The sequence below is a fragment of the Pangasianodon hypophthalmus genome, chromosome 29 (genome assembly GCF_027358585.1).
Source record: "Pangasianodon hypophthalmus isolate fPanHyp1 chromosome 29, fPanHyp1.pri, whole genome shotgun sequence".
NCBI lineage: Eukaryota > Metazoa > Chordata > Actinopteri > Siluriformes > Pangasiidae > Pangasianodon > Pangasianodon hypophthalmus.
This window is the reverse complement of record NC_069738.1, coordinates 3514857-3540587: the sequence shown is the minus strand read 5'-3', so window position 1 is coordinate 3540587 and position 25731 is coordinate 3514857. Positions and strand designations below refer to the sequence as shown.

The 25731-nt window shown below is 40.2% G+C and overlaps 2 protein-coding genes across 9 annotated transcripts in view; both read left to right on the top strand.

Annotated features, from left to right (window-relative positions):
- Positions 1-25648, top strand: part of LOC128317066 (NACHT, LRR and PYD domains-containing protein 12-like) — a 215553-nt gene extending 189905 nt beyond the window's left edge. For all 4 annotated transcript variants that reach the window (XM_053231356.1, XM_053231358.1, XM_053231357.1 and 1 more), the window contains one exon: positions 24307-25648. In XM_053231356.1, coding sequence (XP_053087331.1) covers positions 24307-24316 — 10 coding nt within the window. In that variant the 3' untranslated portion in view covers positions 24317-25648. The remainder of the gene's footprint in view (positions 1-24306) is intronic.
- The window catches only part of LOC113534414 (uncharacterized), a 272572-nt gene that overhangs the window by 49545 nt on the left and 197296 nt on the right, over positions 1-25731 (top strand). For 4 of the 5 annotated variants that reach the window (XM_053231328.1, XM_053231329.1, XM_053231326.1 and 1 more), the window contains 10 exons: positions 3323-3376; positions 3630-5396; positions 5792-5986; positions 10300-10473; positions 11752-11925; positions 13683-13856; positions 15760-15933; positions 21671-21844; positions 22338-22511; positions 23422-23595. In XM_053231328.1, the coding sequence (XP_053087303.1) occupies positions 3323-3376; positions 3630-5396; positions 5792-5986; positions 10300-10473; positions 11752-11925; positions 13683-13856; positions 15760-15933; positions 21671-21844; positions 22338-22511; positions 23422-23595 (3234 nt within the window). The remainder of the gene's footprint in view (positions 1-3322; positions 3377-3629; positions 5397-5791; positions 5987-10299; positions 10474-11751; positions 11926-13682; positions 13857-15759; positions 15934-21670; positions 21845-22337; positions 22512-23421; positions 23596-25731) is intronic. The other variant, XM_053231354.1, reaches the window with a different exon arrangement.

Sequence of the window (25731 nt, the reverse complement as noted above, 5' to 3'; positions counted from 1 at the left end):
AGCCATTGCACAAGCATTGGGCATAGCCAATACAACAATTTGAAATGTCCTGAAAAAGAAAGAAACAACTGGTGTACTAACAACCAGACATGCAACAGGTTGGCCAAGAAAAACAACAGCACCTGATGACAAACATCAGTCAAGCATGGTGGAGGTAGTGTCATGGCTTGGGCTTGGATGGCTGCTTCTGGAACAGGCTCACTAATCTTTATTGATGATGTAACTCAAGATGGTAGCAACAGAATGATTTCAGAAGTTTACAGGAACATTTTATCTGCCAATTTACAGAGAAATGCATCCAAATTAATCAAGAGGAACTTTATCATGCAGCAAAACAATGATCCAAAACAAACTGCCATCTCAACAAAGGACTTTATCAGGGGGAGAAAGTGGAAGGTTTTAGACTGGCCAAGTCAATCACCAGACCTTATCCCAACTGAGCATGCTTTTCACCTCCTGAAGAAGAGACTGAAGGGAGGCTGAAGGGAAACTCCCCGAAACAAACAACAACTGAAAGAGGCTGCAATAAAAGACTGGAAAAGCATCACAAAAGAAGAATGTAACAGTTTGGTGATGTCAGTGAGTCGCAGGCTTAATACAGTTATTGCAATGTCTTAAATGCTAAAGCAAGAAATGTTAATATGCATTTCTTAGTGGTTAGCATGTTTGCCTCGCACCCCCAGGGTTGGGTGTTCGATTCCCGCATCGGCCCGTGTGTGCGGAGTTCTCCCCATGCTTCAGGGGTTTTCTCTGGGTACTCTGGTTTCCTCCCCAGTCCAAAGACATGCATTGTAGGCTGATTGGCATTTCCAAATTGTCCCTAGAGTGTGAATGGGTGTGTGTGATTGTGCCCTGCGATGGGTTGGCACCCCATCCAGGGTATCCCCTGCCTTGTGCCCCGAGTCCCCTGGGATAGGCTCCAGGCTCCCTGTGACCCTGTGTAGGATAAGCGGTACAGGAAATGGATGGATAATAATAAGGGGGCCAAGCACCAAAGGTGCGTAGATACCCTGTTATTATGCTACCTTTCCTTCTTCTTCTTCTGGCTAGGTTGTCTATGGCAGTCCATAGAACCGTCTGGTAAAAAGTTGTGCAATTTGGCAGTGTGTGATTGGGGAGGGTCTAAGGAACATTCTGATCAAATTTTGTCCAATCATCATCAGATTTGGCACACCTCATTTTCAGAGTAAGCCTCACAAAAGTTATCAAAGAATTTTGAATAGTCTGAACGATTTGACCGTAATGGGCCATCCAACCAGCGAAGCCGCCAAACAGGAAGCGAGGCTGTATATCAGCAATACCTTTGTGCACTGACACAAAACTTATTAGGCATCTTCAGGACCATGACCTGGGGCTAGGCAACAAATTTTGTGCTGGTGCCACCTACTGGTCAAAAGTAACAATCGCATGCTAAAAAATGCCTACATCTAACTGCCGTTTTTGCTACTCCTCCTCCAAATTTTGTCCAGTTTTGGCCGAATGCTGAAGTGGGTGACTACAGTGTGGGAGCAAGGCTATGAGCACTTCACTGAACTGTTTCATCGGGTTTTCGACCATTCGCCGGAGGGCAAGGACATGGGGGAACAGCTGCTAACCATCGTCCAAAGCTCACGCTGAGTAGCTGACTACACCCTCGAGTTTTGCACCATAGTGGCTGGGAGCGGATTGAACAGCACCGCTCTGAAGGCAGCATTTCACAGCGGGCTAAATTCAGAGATCCTGACGGAACTAGCACGTTGCGATGAGCAGCTAACTCTCGACTCTCTCATAGACCTCTCCATTCGTCTTGACCACCTGCTCCACAGCCGATGTACACTACAAGCGGAGGGAAATTCATTGAGTGACACAGGAGGAGGAGAGGGAGCGGCGGCGCAGAGAGTTCTGGTGATTTTAGTGCAGTCAGGCTAACCATCTCATCAGACAGTGTACCCAGACCAGCAACAGCGGCACCTCTGCACCCCTCTTACAAAGGGTGAGTCAGACCCAGTTTTCATCTCACCAAGCTTTTATTTTACCTGCCATAGTAGAATACTCAGGCATGCTTTCGGTTCTGACAACCTTAATTGACTTTAGTTTGGTGGGGAACTTCACTGACCAAGACACTGTGAACTGCCTCAATATCTCCACTCTGCCAATACTCCACCCAAGGAAAATCCAGGCCATCGGGGGAGGAAGCATCACGCACCGCACGCAGCCCCTTTCCCTCCAAATTGGCGCCCTCCACAACAAACACATCACACTGCTAGTCAGAGTCTCTGCCAAACATTCTGTAATCCTGGGCGTCCCATGGTTGGAACAGCGTAACCCTCTCATTTCCTGGTCCAACAGGCAACTCACTCGCTGGTCCCCATACTGTCACGCCCACTGTAATTTCCCTGGCTGCCACATCTGTAGAGAGCCCTGTTCCTGTCAATATCCCTTCTGAGCATCAAGACCTAAGAAAGGTGTTCAGCAAAGCTAAAGCCAGTGGGCTACCCCCACATTGTCCATATGATTGTGCCATCAAGCTGCTTCCTGCAACCGCTCCCCCTCACAGCCGAATTTACCCTCTATCAGTGGCTGAACAACAAGCTATGGAGGAGTACATCCGGGACGCACTCCAACAAGGATATATCAGGCCATCCACGTCTCCCGCATCCGCTGGCTTCTTTTTTGTGGAGAAGAAAGGGGGCAGCCTCAGACCATGTATCGATTACCAAGGTCTCAACTAGTGCTTTGTCAAGTACCGATATTCGCCCTGACACAGCTTAAAACCGCATTCACCATGGCCCCCATTCTCAAGCACCCTGACCCATCCAAGCTCTTTATCGTGGAGGTAGATGCCTCCGAAATGGGAGTCTGAGCCATCCTCTTACAACAAATCAGGGACAAGCCCAAGCTCCATCCTGTAGCTTTCTTTTTCTCCAGCGGAGCATAACTATGGTGTCAGCAACCGGAAAGTACTGGAAAGTACTACAGTCCCCTCCGAAAGTACTGGAACAGCAAGGCCAATTCTTTTCTCTTTGCTATACATTGAAGACATTTGAGTTTGAGATCAAAAGATAAATTTGTGACAACAGATCAGAATTTCAGCTTTCATTTCCTGAAAGCTAAGGGGATGTGTTCTAAGTTGTTTAACACATCTAGATGTAAATATCAGGAAATGAAAGCTGAAATTCTGATCTATTGGTCCATAGTGTTGGTGATGATGTATTTAGCACTGTGTCCTCCAAATATTAATACATTTACTACAATTATTGTAGTAAAATTAGGGATACATTTAGACTACAGTATTAAAGTGATTAAAGTTATTGTCTTTAACAGCTAAAATTTTTGTTCCCAGTGTTCTACAGAAGTCAGGAGACAGAAGAGAAAAGAACATCATCACAGCTGCAGGGTGAGATCAAAACCAACAACATGACTGTGATACTGACACGCTGGTATTATAAACCTCTCTGCAGTTTTTTTCCTCCGTGATTCGATTATAGAAAACATACAATCAAATAAGGCAAATACATACATTTTACAGTGTAGTGGTAGCATAATAAAGAATGGTTATCTGTGTTAACCAGTCATAAAAAAATGTGATGTTAAACTCTAATAATTAGACTCCATGTTTCAACATGTCTTCTTGCTTCACCCTGGCACAGACACGACCTAGAATCTGCTGCTGTAAATGAATTCCAGAAAAAGTGCAAATTAAATCTGATGAAGAAATTTCAGTGCTTAAATGGAGTGATAATAAACCAGGAAACCCGAACACTCCTGAATGAGATCTACACAGAGCTCTATATCACAGAGGGAGGCTGTGGAGACGTCAATAAAGAACATGAAGTGAGACGGCTCGAGGCAGCATCCAGGAGAACAACAGAGGAAACACCAATCAAATGCAATGACATCTTTAAGACCTTATCTGAACAAGACAAACCCATCAGAACTGTGCTGACGAAGGGAGTCGCTGGCATCGGAAAAACAGTTTCAGTGCAGAAGTTCGTTCTGGACTGGGCTGAAGGGAAAGCAAATCAGGACGTCCACCTCATATTTCCACTTCCTTTCAGAGAGCTGAATTTGATGAAGGACCAAAATCTGAGTCTGATGGATCTCCTTCATGTCTGTTTTAAGGAAACAAATGAAAAAGAAATGTCCAGTTTGGAAAAGGTTCTGTTCATTTTTGATGGATTGGACGAGTGTCGTTTTTCTCTGGATTTCCAGAACACAGTGAGAGTGTGTGATGTAAATGAATCAGCATCTTTGCATGTGCTGCTGATAAACCTGATCAAAGGGAATCTACTTCCCTCTGCTCTCATCTGGATCACTTGCCGACCAGCAGCAGCTGATCAAATCCCCTCTGAGTATGTCCATCGAGTCACAGAGATACGAGGATTCAGTGACCCACAGAAGGAGGAGTACTTGAGCAAGAGAACCAGTGATCAGAGCCTGGCCAATAAGATCATCACACACCTGAAGTCATTAAGAAGCCTCTACATCATGTGTCATATCCCAGTCTTCTGCTGTATTTCAGCCACCGTTCTAGAGAGAATGTTGGGTGAAGCAGAGAGTGGAGAGATCCCCAAGACTCTGACTCAAATGTACACACACTTCCTTATCATTCAGACAAAAATCATAAGAGGAAAGTACTCAAAGAAGCAGGAGAGTGATGAAGAAATGCTTCTCAAACTGGGACACCTGGCGTTTCAGCAGCTGCAGAAAGGCAACCTGATCTTTTATGAGGAAGACCTGAGAGAGTGTGGCATTGATGTGACAGAAGCAGCAGTGTACTCAGGTGTGTGTACGCAGATATTTAGAGAGGAGTTTGTCTTTCACCAGAGTAAAGTGTATTGCTTTGTTCATCTGAGCATTCAGGAGCATCTTGCAGCTCTGTATGTGCACCTGACATTCATGAAGGAAAAGAGAAATGTTCTTGTACAGAGTCTGGTCTTTAAGACAATTTCAGATGTCCACAAGAGTGCTGTAGATCAGGCCTTAGAAACTAAAACTGGATATCTGGATCTTTTCCTCCGCTTTCTCCTGGGTCTCTCGCTGGAGTCCAATCAGAAACTGTTACATGCCTTAGTAACACAGACAGGAAGTTGCTCCCAGACAGTAAAGAGGAAAACAGTACACTACATCAAAGAGAAGATCAGTGGAGATCTTCCTATAGAGAAATCCATCAATCTTTTCCACTGTCTGAATGAACTGGGTGATAATTCTCTAGTGAAACAAATCCAACGCTACTTGAAATCTGGAAAGCAAAGTGAACTCTCTTCTTCACAGTGGTCTGCTCTGGTGTTTGTCTTACTGACTTCAGCACAGGAGCTGGAGGAATTTGACCTGAGTAAACATATCACTACAGATAAAATAAGAGATGAGGTTGTTGTGAAGGTGATGCCTGTGATTGCAGCATCAAGGAAAGCAATGTAAGTAAAGCTGAATTTAACTGTTATACTGTTACAGTGTTAAGAGAACAAATCAAATGCATTAGCTGTTCAGATGAATCTAACTCTTCATGACACTTTAGACCCTTTCCTTTCTCCTCTTATAAACATTTTAGATCAGACTCTCTTGCTTTTCCTTTTGACGTCCCGGAGTTTACACTCCATGTTTATACAGTGTGTCTGTATTTATGCATGCAGCCGAAAACTCCCGCCAAGCCAAATCTGAGCTCTGACAGTGAATTTTTATTATTACAGCATTTAAGCATTTTGTCTAACTGATGTTTGTGCTTTTGAAACTGAGAAGTTGCAGTGAAAGCTTTGAGGACTTGTTTGATAATTTGCATCATTGTTAGTTCATTATGTATTATTTCCTTCAGTATGAGGTGTGATACAATTCAAGAAAGAAGTTGGTCAGCTCTGGCCTCAGTGCTGAACTCTGAAACCTCCAATCTGAGAGAACTGCATCTGACTGTGACTACACTGGATCTGTCTGGGAATAAACTAGGTGACTCAGGAGTGAAGAGTCTCTCTGCTCTACTGAAGAATCCTCACTGTAAAGTGAAAAAACTTTGGTAAGATCTTCTCTCTGAGAGTCACAGTAGCTCACTAAAAGCTGCAGTGAATAGTTGTATACAGTGTTGTTTTTCAGCTGAAATGTGCTGTAACAGTAGAACATACACCGATCAGCCATAACAATAAAACCACTCACAGTTGAAGTGATTAACATTGATTATCTCATTACAGTGGCACCTGTCAAGGCGTGGGATATACAGTCAGGTGCGGAAGTATTTGGACAATGACAGAGTTTTTGTGATTTTTGTCTTTATACACCACCACGATGGATTTGAAATAAAACAATCAAGATGTGATCAAAGTGTAGATTTTCCGCTTTCTTTTAAGAGCTTCCACAAAAATATGGCATTTACCATTTAGGAATTACAGCCATTTTCAGAAAAGTACCTCCATTTTCAGGGGCTCAAAGGTATTTGGACAAAGTGACATTATTTTTATATTTACAATTATTTTAATACTTGGATGAAAATCCTTTGCAGTCAATGACTGCCTGAAGTCTGGAGCCCATGTTCTCAAAACTCAAATTCTGAGTTTCCTCCCTGGAGATGCTTTGCCAGGCCTTCACTGTAGCCACCTTCAGTTGCTGCTTGTTGTGGGTCTTTCTGCCTTCAGTCTTGTCTTCAGAAAGTGAGAAGCATGCTCTGTTGGGTTGAGATCAGGCGACTGACTTGGCCATTGAAGAATATTCCATTTCTTTGCCTTCAAAAAGCCTTGAGTTGCTTTCGCAGTATGTTTAGGGTCATCATCCACCTCCACTGTGAAGCGGCGTCCTATCGATTTTGTAGCATTTGGCTGAATGTGAGGAGAGTATAGCCCTATACACTTCAGAATTCATCTTGCTACTTCTGTCAGCTGTCACATCATCAGTAAACACCAGTGAGCCCGTTCCATTGGCAGCCACACACGCCCATGCCATAACACTGCCTCCACCATGTTTGACACATGATGTGGTATACTTTGGATCATGAGCTGTTCCTTTCTTTCACCATACTTTTCTCTTCCCATCATTCTGATCCAAGTTAATCTTGGTTTCATCAGTCCAAAGAATCTTATTCCAGAACATGGGAGGCTTTTTTAGACTTTTCTGGCAAAGTCTAATCAGGCTTTCCTGTTCTTGAATGTTACCAGTGGTTTGCACCTTGTTGTAAACCCTCTGTATTTACATTCATGAAGGCGTCTCTTGATTGTAGAATTTGACAATGATGCGCCTACCTTCTCCAGAGTATTCTTGACTTCTGTTGATGTTGTGAAGGGGTTTTTCTTCACCAAGGAAAAGGATTCTGCGATCATCCACTTTAGTTGTCTTCCGTGGTCTTCCAGGCCTTTCGATGTTGTTGAGCTCACCAGTGCTTTCTTTCTTTTTAAGAATGTACCCAGCTGTTAATTTGGCCACACCTAAGTTTTTTTTTTTGCTATCTCTCTTATAGATTTATGTTGTTTTTTCAGCCTAATGATGGCCTCCTTCACTTGCATTGAGATCTCCTTGGACTTCATATTGGTAGCTCCAGTCGAACAGCTGCCAAATGCCAACTCAATACCTGATATCAACTGCAGACCTTTTATCTGCTTCATTTGTCTTGAAGTAATGAGGGAATGGACCGCACCTGGTCAATTACCTTCTTGTCAGTCAATTGTCCAAATACCTTTGAGCCCCTGAAAATGGAAGTACTTTGCTTAAAATGCCTGTAATTTCTAAATGGTAAATGCCATATTTTTATGGAACCTCTTAAAATAAAGCTGAAAGTCTACACTTCGAGCACATCTTGATTGTTTTATTTCAAATCCATTGTGGTGGTGTATAAAGGCAAAATCACAAAAACTCTGTTATTGTCCAAATACTTCCGGACCTGACTGTATTAGGCAGCCGTTTTACGGTCAGTTCTCGAAGTTGATGTGTTGGAAGCAAGAAAAATGGGCAGGCGTAAGGATCTGAGTGACTTTGCCAAGGGCCAGATTGTGATGGACTGTTCCTGGGATGCAGTGGTTAGTGCCTACCAAACATGGTCCAAGGAAGGACAACTGGTGAACCGGTGACAGGGTCATGGGTGCCCTAGGCTCGTTGATGCGCATGGGGGCAAAGGCTAGGCTGTCTGTTCCGATCCCACAGAAGAGTTACTGGAGGGTTTTCTGTACCATAGAAAGACATAGGCACAGCACCTAAGTGTTTTTGCGGTGCTCCTTAAGCCGAATGAACATAAAAAGGTATTTAGGCGACATATCAGAATGAGTGTAAAGACAGCACTGAGAGTATACGTTGACAAAAAAAAAAACAGACAAGTGGATTGATCTCAAACGGAAAGGTAAGCTGGCAACAGGAATGACCGGTCAATCAGCAATCAGTGTTTGGACGAGCGTTTGTGTTTGATCTGGGGCAGATGCCCATCTCCAAGCTAATCAAACAGCTGACTGGATATTTCTTTGTACCGTCACCTCGGGATGGTAGTTACAACCATCAACTCTGATAAGCAAGTTGCAAGCCATCGATAAGGTAAGCCTCAACAAAGAATAAATGAAGTATAAACTTTTTTTTGTTAGGGAGTAATTCTTGTGGATGTTACCAATAGCATTAGGCAGGCAGGTTAATGTAGCCTATTTTACAACTAAAGAAATTGCTAACCTAGCTAACTTACGTAGATATTCACGTACTGAATTAAGTTATGTTAGCCAGCAAAGATAATTAGTTACCTCGTAACGATAAAAGTAAAGATGCCTCCCCTGAACTAACGTTAGCATCTAACATGGCTAAACAAAGTTAGGCTTTGTTCACACGTAATGTCTGATGAAAACCGCCAGTCAAAGTATTTTTTTCATTTAAAAAAAAAAAAAGAAAAAAAAAAGTGCTGTTCCAAAATGTATTTGAGAGCATCCCAAAAGCAGCTCAGTGCTTTTTTGAAAATATGGTCTTCTCCATAGGATTATTATGTAAAACAGGTGCTGACCACTTCAAAAAAGACCTTGTGCATGAACACAGCCTTAGGTAGCTTCTCCAAACACTTTGCATTTCCCACGACTGTCCCTGACACAAATCATTATCAAGAAATTCTTTGTCTCCTTTATGTCCTTTTGTTGCATTTTCAAAATAATTACATATGTATTTCAACATGTTTAATAATATTCCTATGTGTACACTTTAAGGTAATCCACATATATTTTCATTAAATCTCAAACGTATTAGTTGGTGAAATGAGTAGACTTTTGACTATTAGTACAATAAGTGTTGCCAGGTTTATTTTACAAATATTGTAAGGATGATTGTCGAAAACAATTGCACACAGTGTATGGGCCTGCGTAGCCACAGACCGGCAGAGTGCCCATGCTGACCCCTGTACACCACCGAAAGTGCCTACAATGGGCACGTGAGCATCAGAACTGGACAATGGAGCAGTGGAAGAAGGTGGCCTGGTCTGATGAATCATGTTTTCTTTTACAACATGTGGATGGCCAGGTGTGTGTGCATTGCATACCTGGGGAAGAGATGGCACCAGGATGCACTATGGGAAGAAGGCAAGCCGGCGGAGGCAGTGTGATGCTCTGGGCAATGTCCTGCTAGGAAAACTTGGGTCCTGGCATTCATGTGGTTGTTACACTTACACACATACCACCTACCTAAACATTGATGCATACCAAGTACACCACTTCATGGCAACAGTATTCCCTAAGGAGGATAATGCACACTTCCATACTGCAAAATATGTTCAGGAATAGTGTGTGGAACATGACAAAGTGTTCAAGGTGTTGACTTGACCTCCAAATTCCCCAGCTCTCAGTCCAGTCGAGCATCTGTGGGATGTGCTGGACAAACAAGTCCCATCCAGGGAGGCCCCACTTCACAACTTATAGGACTTAAAGGATCTGCTGCCAACGTTATGATGCCAGATACCACAGCACACCTTAAGAGGTCTTGTGGAGTCCATGCCTTGACAGGTCAGAGCTGTTTTGGTGGCACAAGGGGGACCTACACAATGTTAGGCAGGTGGTTTTAACGTTATGGTTGATTGGTCTACAGAACAAATATATTAGTCATTAAACTTATCACTTGTGCATTAAAGCAATAAAGAAATGCACTTACATTAAGATACATTAAGTTTTTTAACAGGTTTTTAACATAAACCAGCAACACCTTTACACCTCTTGTATACTTATTGTCAGTAATTCTCAATAACAGCAGTAATAATTGGTCAGTGTTAATAATATTCTGTGATTGGACAAGCAAAGGGAAACAGTCCAACATAACATGCACATCGACTTTAAAGCAAGTATTAATCCAAGATGAAAATCTGTTGATGAAGAATGTGTCATTGTGTCTCAACAGGTTGTGTTATTGTGATGTGTCAAATGAAGGCTGTGCTGCTCTGACATCAGCTCTGAGATCAAACCCCTCACACCTGAGAGAACTGTATCTGTCTGGGAATAATCTAGGAGACTCAGGAGTGAAGTGTCTCTCTGCTCTACTGGAGAATCCTCACTGTAAACTGGAGACACTGAGGTAAGATCATCTCTCTGAGAGTCACATGACCTGCTCCTCAGTAAGACACATTCTCTAATAGTGAGAGTGAAGCAGAGGTGTTTTAGGTTCATCATCAATGTCTAAAATTACTATGAAATTTAATAAAACATTGTAACTAATCACACAAACTGCAACTGGGACACAAACTACATCCACTGTGTGGGAGCTGCAGGGTTTAATAGCAGAAGGGAAATGGTGGAAATGATCTCAAAATATGGAATTTGTAAATTGAAATGAGAAATTAATGTCATACAACTTTAAATGCCTAAAATTAAATAAATAAAACAATTGCCAGATCTGCTTTACAGAAGCAGCCCAGTGGACCTTACTGTAAATCTAATTAATCAGTCTCATACTTACTTACTTACTTACTTACTTTTTCCCTTTGGGGCACAGACAACTTTCCACCATCTGTCACTTGTTCGCTAACCTCTCCAGTTGTTTTCTCTCCTTTTGACCTATTGATGCCCAAAATATTATTTTAATGACATTGGGTATCATTTATCGATCTTTTAGTAAAGTTGTGTGTAAATGTTTGTGTGAGCCAAACCGAACTCAAATTTTCTGCCAGATTTACAAAAGTCTCTGAAAGGATGATTTTCTTCATAATCACTTGAATGATTAGTTTTATTTGTTTAAATTTATGGGTTTGGATTGGCTTTCTTTTTTCTATTCTTTAATAAATGTGAATAATATAAAACCACAGTTTTTTTAAATTTTCTCAGTAGTGCTCATGGTTCCTGACCAAGTGAACTAGCATGAGGATGTGTTTTTGCTAGAAACTCCAAAGCACTTCTATAAGTCGCTCTGGATAAAGGGTCCTGCTAATCGCTGTAAACACGTAGAAAATAAGCAATTTAAACTCAACAGTATATTCCAGATATAAAATTACAGTAATCTGACCCCAGCTTCCTAACAAGTTGGGAAATATGAAGGAAAAAATTTTACTGTGTTGTAATGTATATGTGACAAATAACAGCTTCTTCTTATGCATAATTGTACACACAGTCAGACTATGAATTTAAAAGGATTTTCATGAATACCAAATTTCTTGTGTAAACGCTCATACAAACGATTTATGCACAAACCTTTTCATATCCAGCTTGATAAATGAGGCACGTTGTTAATTAGAATAAACAGATGAAATTAAATCCTCATGTCATTCTGAATAATAAAATCCCACACACATTATCTTTAAAGTAAGTTCTAAACCAAAGTGAAAATGTGTTGATGAAATGTCTCATTGTGTCTCTGCAGGTTGTGTAATTGTGATCTCTCAGATGAAGGCTGTGCTGCTCTGACTTCAGCTCTGAGATCAAACCCTTCACACCTGATAGAGCTGTATCTGTCTGGGAGTAAACTAGGAGACTCAGGAGTGAAGTGTCTCTCTGCTGGACTGGAGAATCCTGACTGTAATCTGGAGATACTGAGGTAAGATCATCTCTCTGAGAGTCACATGACCTGCTCCTCAGTAAGACACATTCTGTAATAGTGAGAGTGAAGCAGAGGTTTTAGGTTCATCATCAATGTCCTGAGGAGGAAGATTGTTTCTTTTCACTGCACACTGATGATTTGTCCCAGAGTGTTTGGGTCAGATGTACGTATGTGAGAAGCTGCAGCACAAAACGTGACTTGATGTGACTGCAATATGTCTAACATTACTGTAAAATTTACTAAATCGTTGTAATTAATCACACAAAGTGCACCTGGGACACAAACTACATCCACTGTGTGGCAGCTGCAGGGTTTAAAATCAGCAGGGATTTGGTGGAAATGATCTCAAATATAGAATTTGTAAATTAAAATGAGAAGTTAATGTCATAGAAGGTCAAAAATAAAATAAATCAAGCATTTGATTTTTAAATAAAATTCAAGCTGCTATGAAAAGGGTTGCCAGATCTGCTTTACAGAAGCAGCCCAGTGGACTTCACTGTAAATTTATCAGTCTTCCTTTTTTCCTTTTTTCAATAATACTTCCTTTTTTCCCTCTGGGGAACAGAGGCCACTGACGACCTTCCGCCATCTTTCACAGTTGTTCGCTAACCACTCAAGTTGTTTTCACTCCTGTCGATGCCCAAAGTATTATTTTAATAACTTTGGGTGTGATTTCTCGATCTTTTAGTACAGCAGTGTGTAAGTGTTTGTGTGAGCCAAACCGAACTCTAATTTTCTGCTGGATTTACAAAAGTCTCTGAAAGGCTGATTTTCTTTGTACTCACTTGAATGATTAGTTTTGTGTGTTTTAATTCATGGGTTTGTATTGGCTCACTTTTTTATATTTTTTTTTTATAAATGCCAATAATATAAAACCACTGGTTTTCACAAATGTTGTCAATAGTGCTCTTGGTTCCTGACCTAGTGAACCAGCATGAGGATGTGTTTTTGCTAGAAACTCCAAAGCACTTCTATAAGTCGCTCTGGATAAAGGGTTCTGCTAAACGCTGTAAACACGTTAAAGATAAGCAATTTAAACTCAACAGTATATTCCAGGTATAAACTTGCAGTTTTTGTTGTTGTTCTTTCGGCTGCTTCTCTTAGGGGTCGCCACAGCGGATCATTGGTCCACATATTTGACTTGGCACAGTTTTTATGCCAGATGCCCTTCCTGAGGGAACCCTCCCCAATGTTATCCCGGCTTGGGACCATCACTGGGAGTGCACCCAGATATAAAATTGCAGTAATCCATGCAAATTATATGATTTGATCAAGTCAAAATTTACATTAGTTAGTCTGGGGCAGTGGTGGCTCAATGGTTAAATCTATGCGTTACTGATCAGAAGGTTGCGCCCTTTAGCAAGGCCCTTAACCCTCTGTGCTCCAGGGGCGCTGTATCATGGCTGATCCTGCACTCTGACCCCAACTTCCTAACAAGCTGGGCAACGCAAAGAAAATGTAGATGTGACAAATAAAAGCGTATTCTTATGCATAATTGTAAACGCAGTCAGGAGCACGAGTAGAATATGAATTAACAGGATTTTTGTGAATACGAAATTTCTTGTGTAAACACTCATACAAACTATTTACGCACAAACCTGTTCATATCCAGCTTGATAAATGAGGCTCATTGTTAATTACAATGAACAGATGATATTAAATCCTCATGTCATTCTGAATGATTATCTCACACACACATCTTTAAAGTAAGTTTTAAACCAAAATGGAAATGTGTTGTCATTATGTCTCTGCAGGTTGTGTTATTGTGGTGTAAGAGGCGAAGGTTGTGCAGCTCTGGCTTCAGCTCTGAAATCAAACCCCTCTCACCTGAGAGAACTGGATCTGTATGGGAATAATGTAGGAGACTCAGGAGTGAAGTGTCTCTCTACTGGACTGGAGAATCCTCACTGTATACTGGGGACACTGAGGTAAGATCATCTGTCTGAGAGTCACATGACCTGCTCCTCAGTAAGACACATTCTCTAATAGTGAGAGTGAAGCAGAGGTTTTAGGTTCATCATCAGAGGGCTTAGGTACTGTCTGGGTTCCGGGGACGGTACATTAGTTATAACTTTCCTCTACCTGCTATCGCTATTGTTTACATCCACAAGAATTACTCCCTAACAAAAAAATATTATACTTCATTTATTCGTTGACGCTTACCTTATCAATGGCTTGCAACTTGCTTATCCGAGTCGATGGTTGTAACTACCATCCCGAGTTGACGGTACAGAGAAATATCCAGTCCGCTGTTTGATTAGCTTGGTGATGAGCATCTTTCACACACTGATCACACAAACGTTCATGCAAACACTGATTGTTGATTGGTAGCTCATTCCTGTTGCCCACTTACCTTTCCGTTTGAGATCAAGCCACCTCTCTGTTTTTATGTCAGTGCATAGAAATCTCACCATTGTTTTTCATTCATTCTCCTAAATGCCTTTTTACATTCATTCAGCTTAAGGTGCTCCTCAAAAACACTTAGGTGCTGCACCTAAGCCTTTCTCTGGTAGGGAAAACCCTGGTAACTAATCACACAAAATGCACCTGGGACACAAACTAAATGCATTCTGTGTGAGCTGCTGGGTTTAAATGCAGCAGTCAAAATGTTGTTAGTGAGTATTCTTTCAGTACGTGTGTGTCTAGCTGCTATGAACAGAGTTCAGACCTGCATTACAGAAGCAGCCAAATGGACAAGCAGTATTAAACCCATGGTGTGGGAGGAACCATCTACTCCTCAATGTGGCCAAGACCGAGGAGCTCACGGTTGACTTCAGGAGGAAAAGGACCACATCCAGACCAATGAACATCATGGGACAAGAGTTTGTTGACACTTACAAATACTTTCATGTCCACCCGACAACAGGCTGGAGTGGAAGTTCAACATGGAGGCTTTGTGCAGGAAGGGGATGAGCCGAGTCTATTATCTGAGGAAGTTCTGGTAATTTAATGCTGTCTGGAAAATGTTGGAGATACTCTACCAGCCTGTTGTTGCAAGTGCTGTCTTCTTTTTGCAGCAGTATGCTGGGAAGCAGCATTAGAGCTGGAGAAGCAAGGAAGCTTAACAAAATGATAAAGAAGGCTGCATCCCAGGACAGTTTTGAGAAAGGAGGACACTAAGGCAACTTTTATCCATCCCGGACAGTGTTTCACATTTCGTCTATGCCCCACTGGTCAAACAGCAGAGCTCCTACAGTAATAGACTGATTCAGCTCTGCTGTAGCAAGGAAAGGGGCAGGAGGTTGTTCTTACCAAGAATGATCACCCTGTACAACAGTTCATCACTGTGCTGGGGCACTATTGTGCATTACAGCCTATTCCAAGAATAAGCTTACTGGACATAGAGTATGTTACATTTTTGCACTTGGTCGCATTCTGCTTACTGCACTGATGCTACTCATAATATTATTGCACTGTATATCTGGACAAGTGTTGTCACTCTGTTGAGTATACTCACTTTGTACTTTATACTGTTAATACTCCAGTATCTGCACTGATATTTTTCACATTTACACAGAAGACTATGCATATAAGGCTATACTCATTCTATATATCCAATACTACTGTATGTTATATATATATATATTTTTTTTTTTACTGAACATGTTTATCTGAATACCCTTGCTTACATTATCTACTTTTTGGATTGCTACTGTAATCTGTGAATTTTCTACTGGGATTAATGAAATGATCTATCTATCTCTTACACTAATCATATATTCTTGTACACATACACACACATACCACTCATTTTAAGACACACAAAGTATGTCTTGATGTTCATAAAATGATTGAGAACTGAGTGAAGAGTGTGTCATTATGTCTTTGCAGGTTGTGTGATTGTGGTGTCTTACATGAAGGCTGTGCTGCTCTGACTTCAGCTCTGAGATCAAACCCCTCACACCTGAGGGAACTGGATCTGTCTGGGAATAAATTAGGAGACTCAGGAGTGAAGTGTGTCTCTGCAGTACTGGAGAATCCTCACTGTAAACTGGAGATACTGGGGTAAGATCATCTGTCTGAGAGCCACATGACCTGCTCCTCAGTAAGACACAATAATAGTGAGAAATATTCTCTAATAGTGAGAGTGAAGCAGAGGTTTCAGGTTCATCATCAATGTCCTGAGGAGGAAGATTGTTTCTTTTCACTGCACGCTGATGATTTGTCACAGAGTCTGTGGGTCAGATGTACGTATGTGAGAAGCTGCAGTGCAAAACACATTTCACCTTTACACAGAAGACTGTGTAAGGCTATGTTCACTCTATATCGAATACTACTGTATAATATTATTATTATTATTATTATTATTATTATACTGAATATGTTCATTATCTGAATACTCGTGCTTGCACAGTCTACTTTTTGGATTTCTGCTGTAATCTGTAAATTTTCCTCTGGGATTAATAGTGATCTATCTATCTATCTATCTATCTATCTATCTATCTACCTACCTACCTACCTACAGTCCATTCTGAACTATTGGAACAGCAAGGCCAATTCGTTTGTTTTTGCTGTAGACTGAAGACATTTGAGTTTGAGATCAAAAGATAAATATGGGAAGATAGTGTAGAACTTCTCAGAATGCTTCTGGTTCAACTGCCATAACCAAGAGAATGCAACTAAGTGCAACTAAGCCCAAGGAAACTAGGGCTAAACAGATGTTGGAGAGGCCTGCACAACCATATGCAGGAAAAGCTAATAAGAAGCCCACACCATGGTACTGTTTCCACTGTGGTGAAGATGGGCACATCCCTCCATCTTGCTGCAGTGAGCTCAAAGAAAAGTTGCAGCTTTGGGAAGAAGCTGACAGTGAGTCTGAAAATCCCTCTTTAAACTGAATTCCGTTTCGGTTGGGGGACAAACAGAAAAGAAACCTCAGGTATGTCCCAGAGTTAACTGCAAAATTAGCATCTGTTTACAAAGTAAAAAAAGCCCAAACAGTTATAAGGCTAGTGCATGAAAAGTGCCATAATTGCTATTTCTGGGAAAACCAAGATGGTTCACAGGTGACCACCATATCTGAATCATTGTACAATGAAAACCTGTCCAAGCATCCCATTCAACTGATTGGAAATCTTCTCGAAGTAAGGGGTGCTAATGGCTAGCAGGTCCCATATCTGGGTTATGTGAAAGTTAGCATGGTCTTTCCTAAAGAATTTGTGCCGAGCGAACCTGAAGTTACGTCTTTAGCTTTAGTTGCTCCTGATAGTAGCTCAAACAGTGATGTCCCCATTTTAATAGACACAAACCTGCTTGATGTGTTTACAGTGAGTACAGTGCCCATGCAAAATCTGCCAAATACTCTAAGCCATTTGTCTGTGACCAAATTCTTAAAGTTCTTAAAGTGAGACACAGACAAATTGAGACTGAAAGAATTGGCTCGATGATGCTAAAAGGCAAAACTCAAAAGATCATACCAGCAGGCCAGAAGGTTCCTCTTGAAGGTTGTCTAAGTGTGAATGCCGTTCCTAGTCAAGATCAGGCATTATTGGAGCAACCTACCAATTCAGTCTTATTTGGAGGACTTTTTGTGGATTGTTTCTTGTTACACTACCTAGACAACCTCCCTATAAACTACTGGTTGGCCGAAATGAAAATGACCATGTAGTAATACTCCCTCTGTACAGCCAAGCCAAGTCAGTACCAAACTAAAGTTTGGCTTTTGTGACTCACTTCTTCCTGAGGCATTAAAAGTCGGATCACAGAGAAACTCGTTGACTATAGTGATGTTTTTGCCCATCATGATTTGGTTTTTGGCCATGGCACTAAAGTAAACATCATATTAAGTTGAAAGATGACACTCCATTCAAGCAAAAGTCCAGACCAATACACCCACACGACCTTGAAGCTGTAAAGAAACATCTTCAAAATTTGCTTGAAGCAGGTATAGTTAGGGAGTCTGTATCCCCATTCTCATCCCCAATTGTGGTGGTAAGGAAGAGGAATGGCAGTGTTCGACTGTGTGTCGATTACTGCAAACAATTTGCAGACAAAGATGCTTATGCTCTTCCAAATCTCGAGGAAGCATTTTCAGCACTTTCTGGTTCTCTGTAATGGACTTGAAGTCAGAATACTATCAAATCAAGATGGCAGAGAGTGACAAACCAAAGAAAGCCTTTGAATGACCCCTTAGTTTTTGGGAGTTCCCATGTATGCCGCAGGGTATTACGAATCCTCCTAGCATCTTCCAAAGGTTATTGAAGAAGTATATGGGAATATGAAAAATATGAACCTGAGGGAGGGAGGAGGGAGAATATGAACCTGAGGGAGGTGTTAGTGTACTTAGATGATCTCATAGTGTTCCAAATTTGAGTGTCAAAGTGACCACAATGAAGTAGCTACAGACAATAATGGCCATTTCCATTACTTTCAGTTGGGGAAGCCACTGACTTCTTTTGCTCAAGCTATCCTAGGAAGTTCCATAGTGTTCCAAATTCCTTGGAGGAACAGGAAGCTAAGCTTCTACATGTACTCCAGCGTTTACGTGAGAATGGTCTCAAGTTGTCTCCTGACAAGTGTAAATTTTTCCAGACTCGAGTATGCTGTTGAGGCCATATTGTGTCCAAGGACGGAGTTGAAATGGACCCTGAGAAAGTTTGTGCACTCAAAACGTGGCCCATACCTCGAAATCTGAAGGGGCTTTGTTCCTTCCTGGGATTCTCAGGCTATTTGCTGTTTTGTAAAAGACTATTCCAAAGTAGTCAAACCCTTAAATGACCTCACTGCTGGATATCCGCCATCCAGAAAGGTGCACAAGTCCACCGAGAAGAGTGTGACATATTTAAATCCTAGAGAGCCTTTTGCCGACTGATGGTCCCCTGCTTGTCAAAAAGCTTTTGACTGTATCATAGAGAAACTTACCTCCTCTCCAATCCTTGGTTTTGCCAAACCAAAGTTACCCTATGAACTCCACACTGATGCCAGCACCACTGGTCTTGGAGCTGCGCTATATTTGCTCTATAAGATGGTCAAGCCAGGGTCATCGCTTATGCGAATAGGGGATTATCAAAAAGTGAAGCAAAATACCTGGCACACAAATTAAAGTTTTTAGCTCTAAAGTGGGCCATTGTAGATAAATTGCAGGATTATTTGTATGGGAACGTCTTCACTGTCGTCACAGATGATAATCCATTAATGTATATACTTACGTCGGCAAAGGTTGACACGGCCAGTTTCCGTTGGCTAGCAGCTCTCTACAAACTTCAGCATCGTGTACAGGGCTAGAAAGTGCAACCAGGATGCAGATGGTCTCTCTAGGTGCCCACATGGTTCACTGTTTGATGATCCTGAGTCACTTCAAGAAACTGAAAGGGTAAAGAAATTCACATCACTTATCATCTCCTAAACGTTTCGCTGCTAATGTTGTTAAGGCTGCATGCTGCCAACATCTGATAGATCATGACGACTTACCTTCAATGACCACAGCTGAGTCTTTTTCTTAGTGCTGACGCTGTCTCAGATGTCTTTGAACAAGAAATACAGGATGGACATGCAACTGTACCAACCTACAGCACTGAGGAGCTGATCGAGAAACAACAATCTGATCCTACCATCCATTATGTAGTACAGCTGTTAAATGCATCTGAAACCTCACCCCAGGATGTCAGTTCTAACTCTCCTAGTCTCAAACTGATGTGCCAAGTTGCGTCATCTTGTGTCATCAAGGAGCTCTTTGCGGTTGCTGGGATCAAGGAAGTATGGTCTAGCCCTTATCATCCAAGAGGCAATCCTGTTGAAGGTGATGTGCCAAATGATGAAGAGGGAACTGCTGGAAATTCTAGTGTTCCTGAGTGTCAAAGTGACCACAATGAAGTAGCTACAGACAATAATGGTGAAAATTGAGTACGCAAATCTGAGAGGTCACGGCACCCGCCACGCCATTTCCATTACTTTCAGTTGGGGAAGCCACTGATTTCTTTTGCTCAAGCTATCCTAGGAAGTTTCACTACAAACCTTGATCAATTAATCAATTATGGGAATAGTTCATTCTTACCCATTTAAGTTACCTTTAACTCCTAAAGGGACTCATGATTCAGAGGGTAACAGGAAAGGGTTAATTTAAGTTTTGGGTGTGCTTCTCCTTGCAGCCTGTAGGGGGCACAAGCATACAGCTTCATTAGGACAAAAGCAGGTGTTACGGGGAAGTTGCTGTTCTCGGAATTCTCTTGTGAAAAGGTTGATTTTTCATCAGTTATTTTGTAAAATATTGTGTTTTCTGTGCAGTCCATCTGATATATGTTGTATTCTAAAGTTATTAGATGATGTGCACCTAAACAGCCAAGCTTTTCCTTTCTTTTGTCCACTATTGTTGCGAGCTCTGGTGAGTTGCAATTTTAAGATTTATTTCTGTTTTAATTCATGATTCATGTTTTAATTCATAATATATGGTTAAAATCATTACACGATTTACTCTTAAAACCAATCAGAGTGATGATCAGTGATATCTCGGTACGTAATTTTTTTCTTGAAATGTGCATTGTGAGTACCGTGGTACATTGTCATGGAATTGCACCATTCAATTCTTTTACTAAAGGTTTCTGCTTAGTTAAGCGAACAGAATATCATACACTTCACGTTTAAATTGCTTTATTCGTGAGTTTCTTCATAAAAAAAATGAGTTTGAGTATTTGTGTATGTAAAATTCGAGTTTCATGTAACAGAACATGCTATGTGTTTAATGTGTAATAAATATTTTCTATGAACACTATTCATAGTATAACAGAATGAAAATCATCTTAATTGATGTAAATATGTTTGAAAGAGGTCTCTTACTATAGTGTGAACATTTACTGGTTGAAACTTATTACACTGGTGTATGTGCAGATTGGATTCTTCCATCTTCTGTTGTCACCACAGTGTTGTTGAGGTGAAGATGGCAATCCTGTCCCAGTGGCACTCAGAGGAAGGAACATTTCAAGCTACTTCAGCTTGCTGGCATTTCCGTGGATGTCGGCTGTTCTTCCGTGGAGCAGCTGAACTTTAACTGATTCAACTCAAAAGGATCAGATAAGCAAATTTGATTATATTGTCTACCCGGGTAGTAGGACGCACTCTTTTCTATTTCTTTCTTTTTTGAGGGTGCCCAATTTTATTTTGTTTTATTGACTGTTATTAAATTGTAAATTGCATTTTTATTTGACTCTACTAAATTGCACTTTTCAAGTGCTTAAGAGTAACTGTGCAATAAAATTTGTACATTTGGTTACTTTAATAATAGGATTGTCATTGTGGGTTAAACTTGCTGCCTGCTAGAGCCTAGGTCTTGATGTGAGTGGTTCTAATAGTTTTTATACTACATTTGAGTAGTGCTGCTACCCAAGCAAGGGAGAGGCAACCAAATATTAAGTGTTATTTACTTTAATTTACTTCAAGACTTATCTGTTCCTATACCTTTGCTTGTCTAAAAGTTGGGTGGTCTGATACAGAAGGTTCTATGTTTTAAGTTTGTTTAACACATCTGGATGTACATACCAGCAAATAAAAACTGAAATCCTAAACTCTTGTCTCATATCCATCTTTTGATCTAAAACCCAAATGTCTTTGGTGTAGAGCACAAACAAATGAATTGGTCTTGCCGTTCCAATAGTTTCAGAGGAGACTCTGTCTATCTATCTCTCTCTCTCTCACACTAAACATACATTCTTCTACAAACACACACACCACTCATTTCAAGATGCATAAAGTATGTCTTGATGTTCATAAACTGATAGAGTGAAGTGTATTTCATTGTGTGTCTCTGCAGGTTGCGTTATTGTGGTGTCTCAGATGAAGGCTGTGCTTTTCTGACTTCAGCGCTGACATCAAACCCCTCACACCTGAGAGTACTGGATCTGTCTGGGAATAATCTGGGAGACTCAGGAGTGAAGTGTCTCTCTGATGTACAGGAGAATCTTCACTATAAACTGGAGACACTGAGGTAAGATCATCTCTCTGAGAGTCACATGACCAGCTCCTCAGTAAGACAATAGTGAGACTGGACTAAAGCGGAGGTTTTAGGTACATCATCAATGTCCTGAGGAGGAAGTTTCTTTTGTCTACACATTGATGATTCGCCACAGAGTCTTTGGGTCAGATGTACGTATGTGAGAAGCTCCAGCGCAAAATGTGACTTGAAACGACTGCAGTGTGTCTAAAATTACTGTGAAATAAAACATTGTAACTAATCACAAAAAATGCACCTTAGACACAAACTAAATGCATTCTGTGTGAGCTGCACGGTTTAAATGCAGCAGTGACATTCTTGAAATTTTGTACAATTAGTGAGTATTTGATATTCACTTTGTACTTTATGCAGTTAATGCTCCAGTGTTTGCCCTGACACTTTTCACATTTACACAGATGGCTATGTATATAAGGCTATACTCACTATGAACTAATAGAGTGAAGAGTGTGCTATTGTGTCTCTGCAGGTTGTGCGATTCTGGTGTCTCAGATGAAGGCTGTGCTGCTCTGACTTCAGCTCTGAGATCAAACCCCTCACACCTGAGAGAACTGGATCTGTCTGGGAACAATCTAGGAGACTCAGGAGTGAAGTGTGTCTCTGCTGTACTGGAGAATCCTCACTGTAAACTGGAGACACTGAGGTAAGATCATCTCTCTGAGAGTCACATGACCTGCTCCTCAGTAAGACACATTCTCTAATAGTGAGAGTGAAGCAGAGGTTTTAGGTTCATCATCAATGTCCTGAGGAGGAAGATTGTTTCTTTTCACTGCACACTGATGATTTGTCCCAGAGTCTTTGGGTCAGATGTACGTGAGAAGCTGCAGCACAAAATGTGACTTGACGCAACTGCAGTGTGTCTAAAATTACTGTAAAATTTACTAAAACATTGTAACTAATCACAAAAAATGCACCTTAGACACAAAGCAAGTGCATTCTCTGTAATCTGCCAAGTTTAAATTTTGTACAATTAGTGAGTATACTTCCAGTATGTCTGTCTAGCTGCTATGAACAGCATTGCCAGATCTACATTAAAGATGCAGCCGAATGGACAAGCAGTATTAGCCCCATGCGGTTTTTCTTAATAGTCCTTTCACTAAGGTCCTAAAATGGTCTTGTATTATTACACATCATAAATACAGAATGTCTTTGAGTTAAACTCACTGCCTCAAATACATTCATATAGTAACACAGAGCTAAAGTAGAGAACAGGATCAATAGGTGTGTGTATGAGAGGAGATCACAGTGCATGGTCACTACTGTAATCACTTTGTAAATGACAGAACATGGTCTAATGTTCTTCCAAGTCAATATAATGTGTGTGTATAATAATAGACAAACACATTCTCCATAAGTAAAACAGACTTGTCCTTGTCAGTACTGAATAAACCATTTAAACATTCACAGTCTGTCTCTCTCTCTCTCTCTCTCTCTCTCTCTCTCTCTCTCTCTCTCTCTCTCACTCACACACACACACAGCTCTCATTTCAACACAGACAAAGTATGTCTTGATGTTCACTTTTGTCACTGCGTTTGTCATTGTGTCTCTGCAGGTTGCGTTATTGTGGTGTCTCAGATGAAGGCTGTGCTGCTCTGGCTTCAGCTCTGAGAACAAACCCCTCACACCTGAGAGACCTGGATCTGTATGGGAATAAAATAGGAGACTCAGGAGTGAAGTGTCTCTCTGCTCTGAAGAATGATGAATATTACAAACTACAGACACTGAGGTGAGGAATGATCATTTTTAGGTAAAGTCTGAAATGAATTAAAAGACTGATTAGCATTATTTTGTACATTAGCATTAGTTTGTACATTTCTTTTTAGTTCCAGTAAATATAAGATAACTGGTGTAAAATTTCACTATTTTCTATGTAATCAGACTTTTTCTAACAGTTAGGTTTAATGCTGTTTGGTGTTGATTTAAAATTCATATGAAAGCAGAACACAGGGAGTCAGACAGAGTCTACAAAATGTCACAACTGAGTGTATGAGAGTGACTGTAAATGAACACCTCGTCTCCTTGTGACACCCTGCTGTCTCTGAATTCATACTGCTGCTTTTGTCTGAATAAGATGATCTCGGCTTTTCCCTGTTTCTCCTAAGCTTTTTCTAAAAGTCTGCACTTAAATACACATGTAGACTGAGAGATCAAACACACAGCAGTGATCATTATTTAAAAAAAGCAGTCTATGATTGTATAAGAGCAGTGATGTGATGGTAAATATCTGCTCACTTTCCTGTTAGATCTTGTGAAAGTTCTCATTTGTTCTAGCTGAATGTTCTAACAAAGATATTACATAAGAATGAAGAAATGTTGGACGACAAATTATAAACAGGAGATAATAATGTTTTCCTTGCAGCAGTGATGATTACATGCTGTTGATCATGAAGTACCACAGTCTAGTTTTTGGTTATTAATTCAGATATTTGTCTTTTAGATTTGATTAGACTACACACAATTATACACTGAGTGTAGAATGACCTGTGATCCCTGGACAAAATTTCCTCAATCCCAGAGAAAACCTGAGGGAATAATTTGGAAGAGCAGGTGAAAAACCACACGAATTGGAACTGAACCCAGTCAGTGGAAGATGGAGCTGAAATGGACAGGAGCAGTTTCAAGACATTGGTGGGATTCTCACAGGACTTGGCATCTGAGGAGTTTATGTGAGGAAGCTCCTAGGAGACGCTACAAGTCACGTTTATCACTTTGTCCTTTGGCTGGTGTTTAAAATAATTTAGATCTTTTGTTACAGACCTATGTTCTTCATTTTCTCTGATATCTGATCCCTGTTTTTTGATGGTATCAGCTGATCATACCCGATATGGGATCAGTGCCATCTCTAGTACTTAAGTATACACTACTCGTAATATTTTGCACAATTGTATCAAATACATTTTGACGAAATAAATATATAAACACAGTGTAATTATTTTTGTTGTATAAAATTAGTTTATGTATTTATCATTAATTTTGTAGCAATAAAATTAATTTCTGTAACAGTTATTCAAAATAAATTTGTCTAACAAAAGATATAGGAGTTTATTTGGGCGATATAATTCCGTTATTTCTTGGTATTTCAGTTGTAAGAGATTGGGAGAGAAACACACACACCAGTTTTTGCAAAAGCAATAACAAAAGCTTTTTTTATTTAAAAAAATAATAATAATAAAGTCCACCCTAGTGAAAAAAAAGTATAATTTATTGTATTTGTAATATATTTCCTGTTTCAATAGTACATTGCAAATATACTAAAAAAATTGTACTAACTTTAAATATATAAAAGTGTATTACCACCATGCTTTTACCTATTTTTACCAACTTTTAACACACTTTAAAATAATTGTAATTTAGTATATTTTCTAAAAATATATTTTACAAAAATATACTTGAATTGAAAGTTTTGTTTATTTTTTTAAAAGTGTATTTATTTGCACTTTATGTAAATATATTTTAGTATTATTTTGAACTGTGTGCTGAAAATGACCATTGTAACAATGCATTGAAAGTATACTTTCAAAGTACATTATTAAATAACCTGAAGGTGTAGTATACTTTAAGTTCAATTTTGGAGTAATTTTTAAGTGGACTTCTTCAAGCTTGCAATTCACTTCATTACTGCTTTCAGAAAGTAATAAAACATATGATAAATGCGTTGAAAGCCCATTTAAAACATTTTTAAATAAAGTGTATGCACTGCACAAAAGGCTACTCTTGTAATTGTGATTTAAGTATTTTAATAAATTTATACAATGTCACAGAGAGGTCCAATGTATAAACATCAATCCATGACTAATTTTATACCAACAGCACACCATACAAACACAAGAAAATGTGTTCTACAGGAAAGTAACTGTTGTAT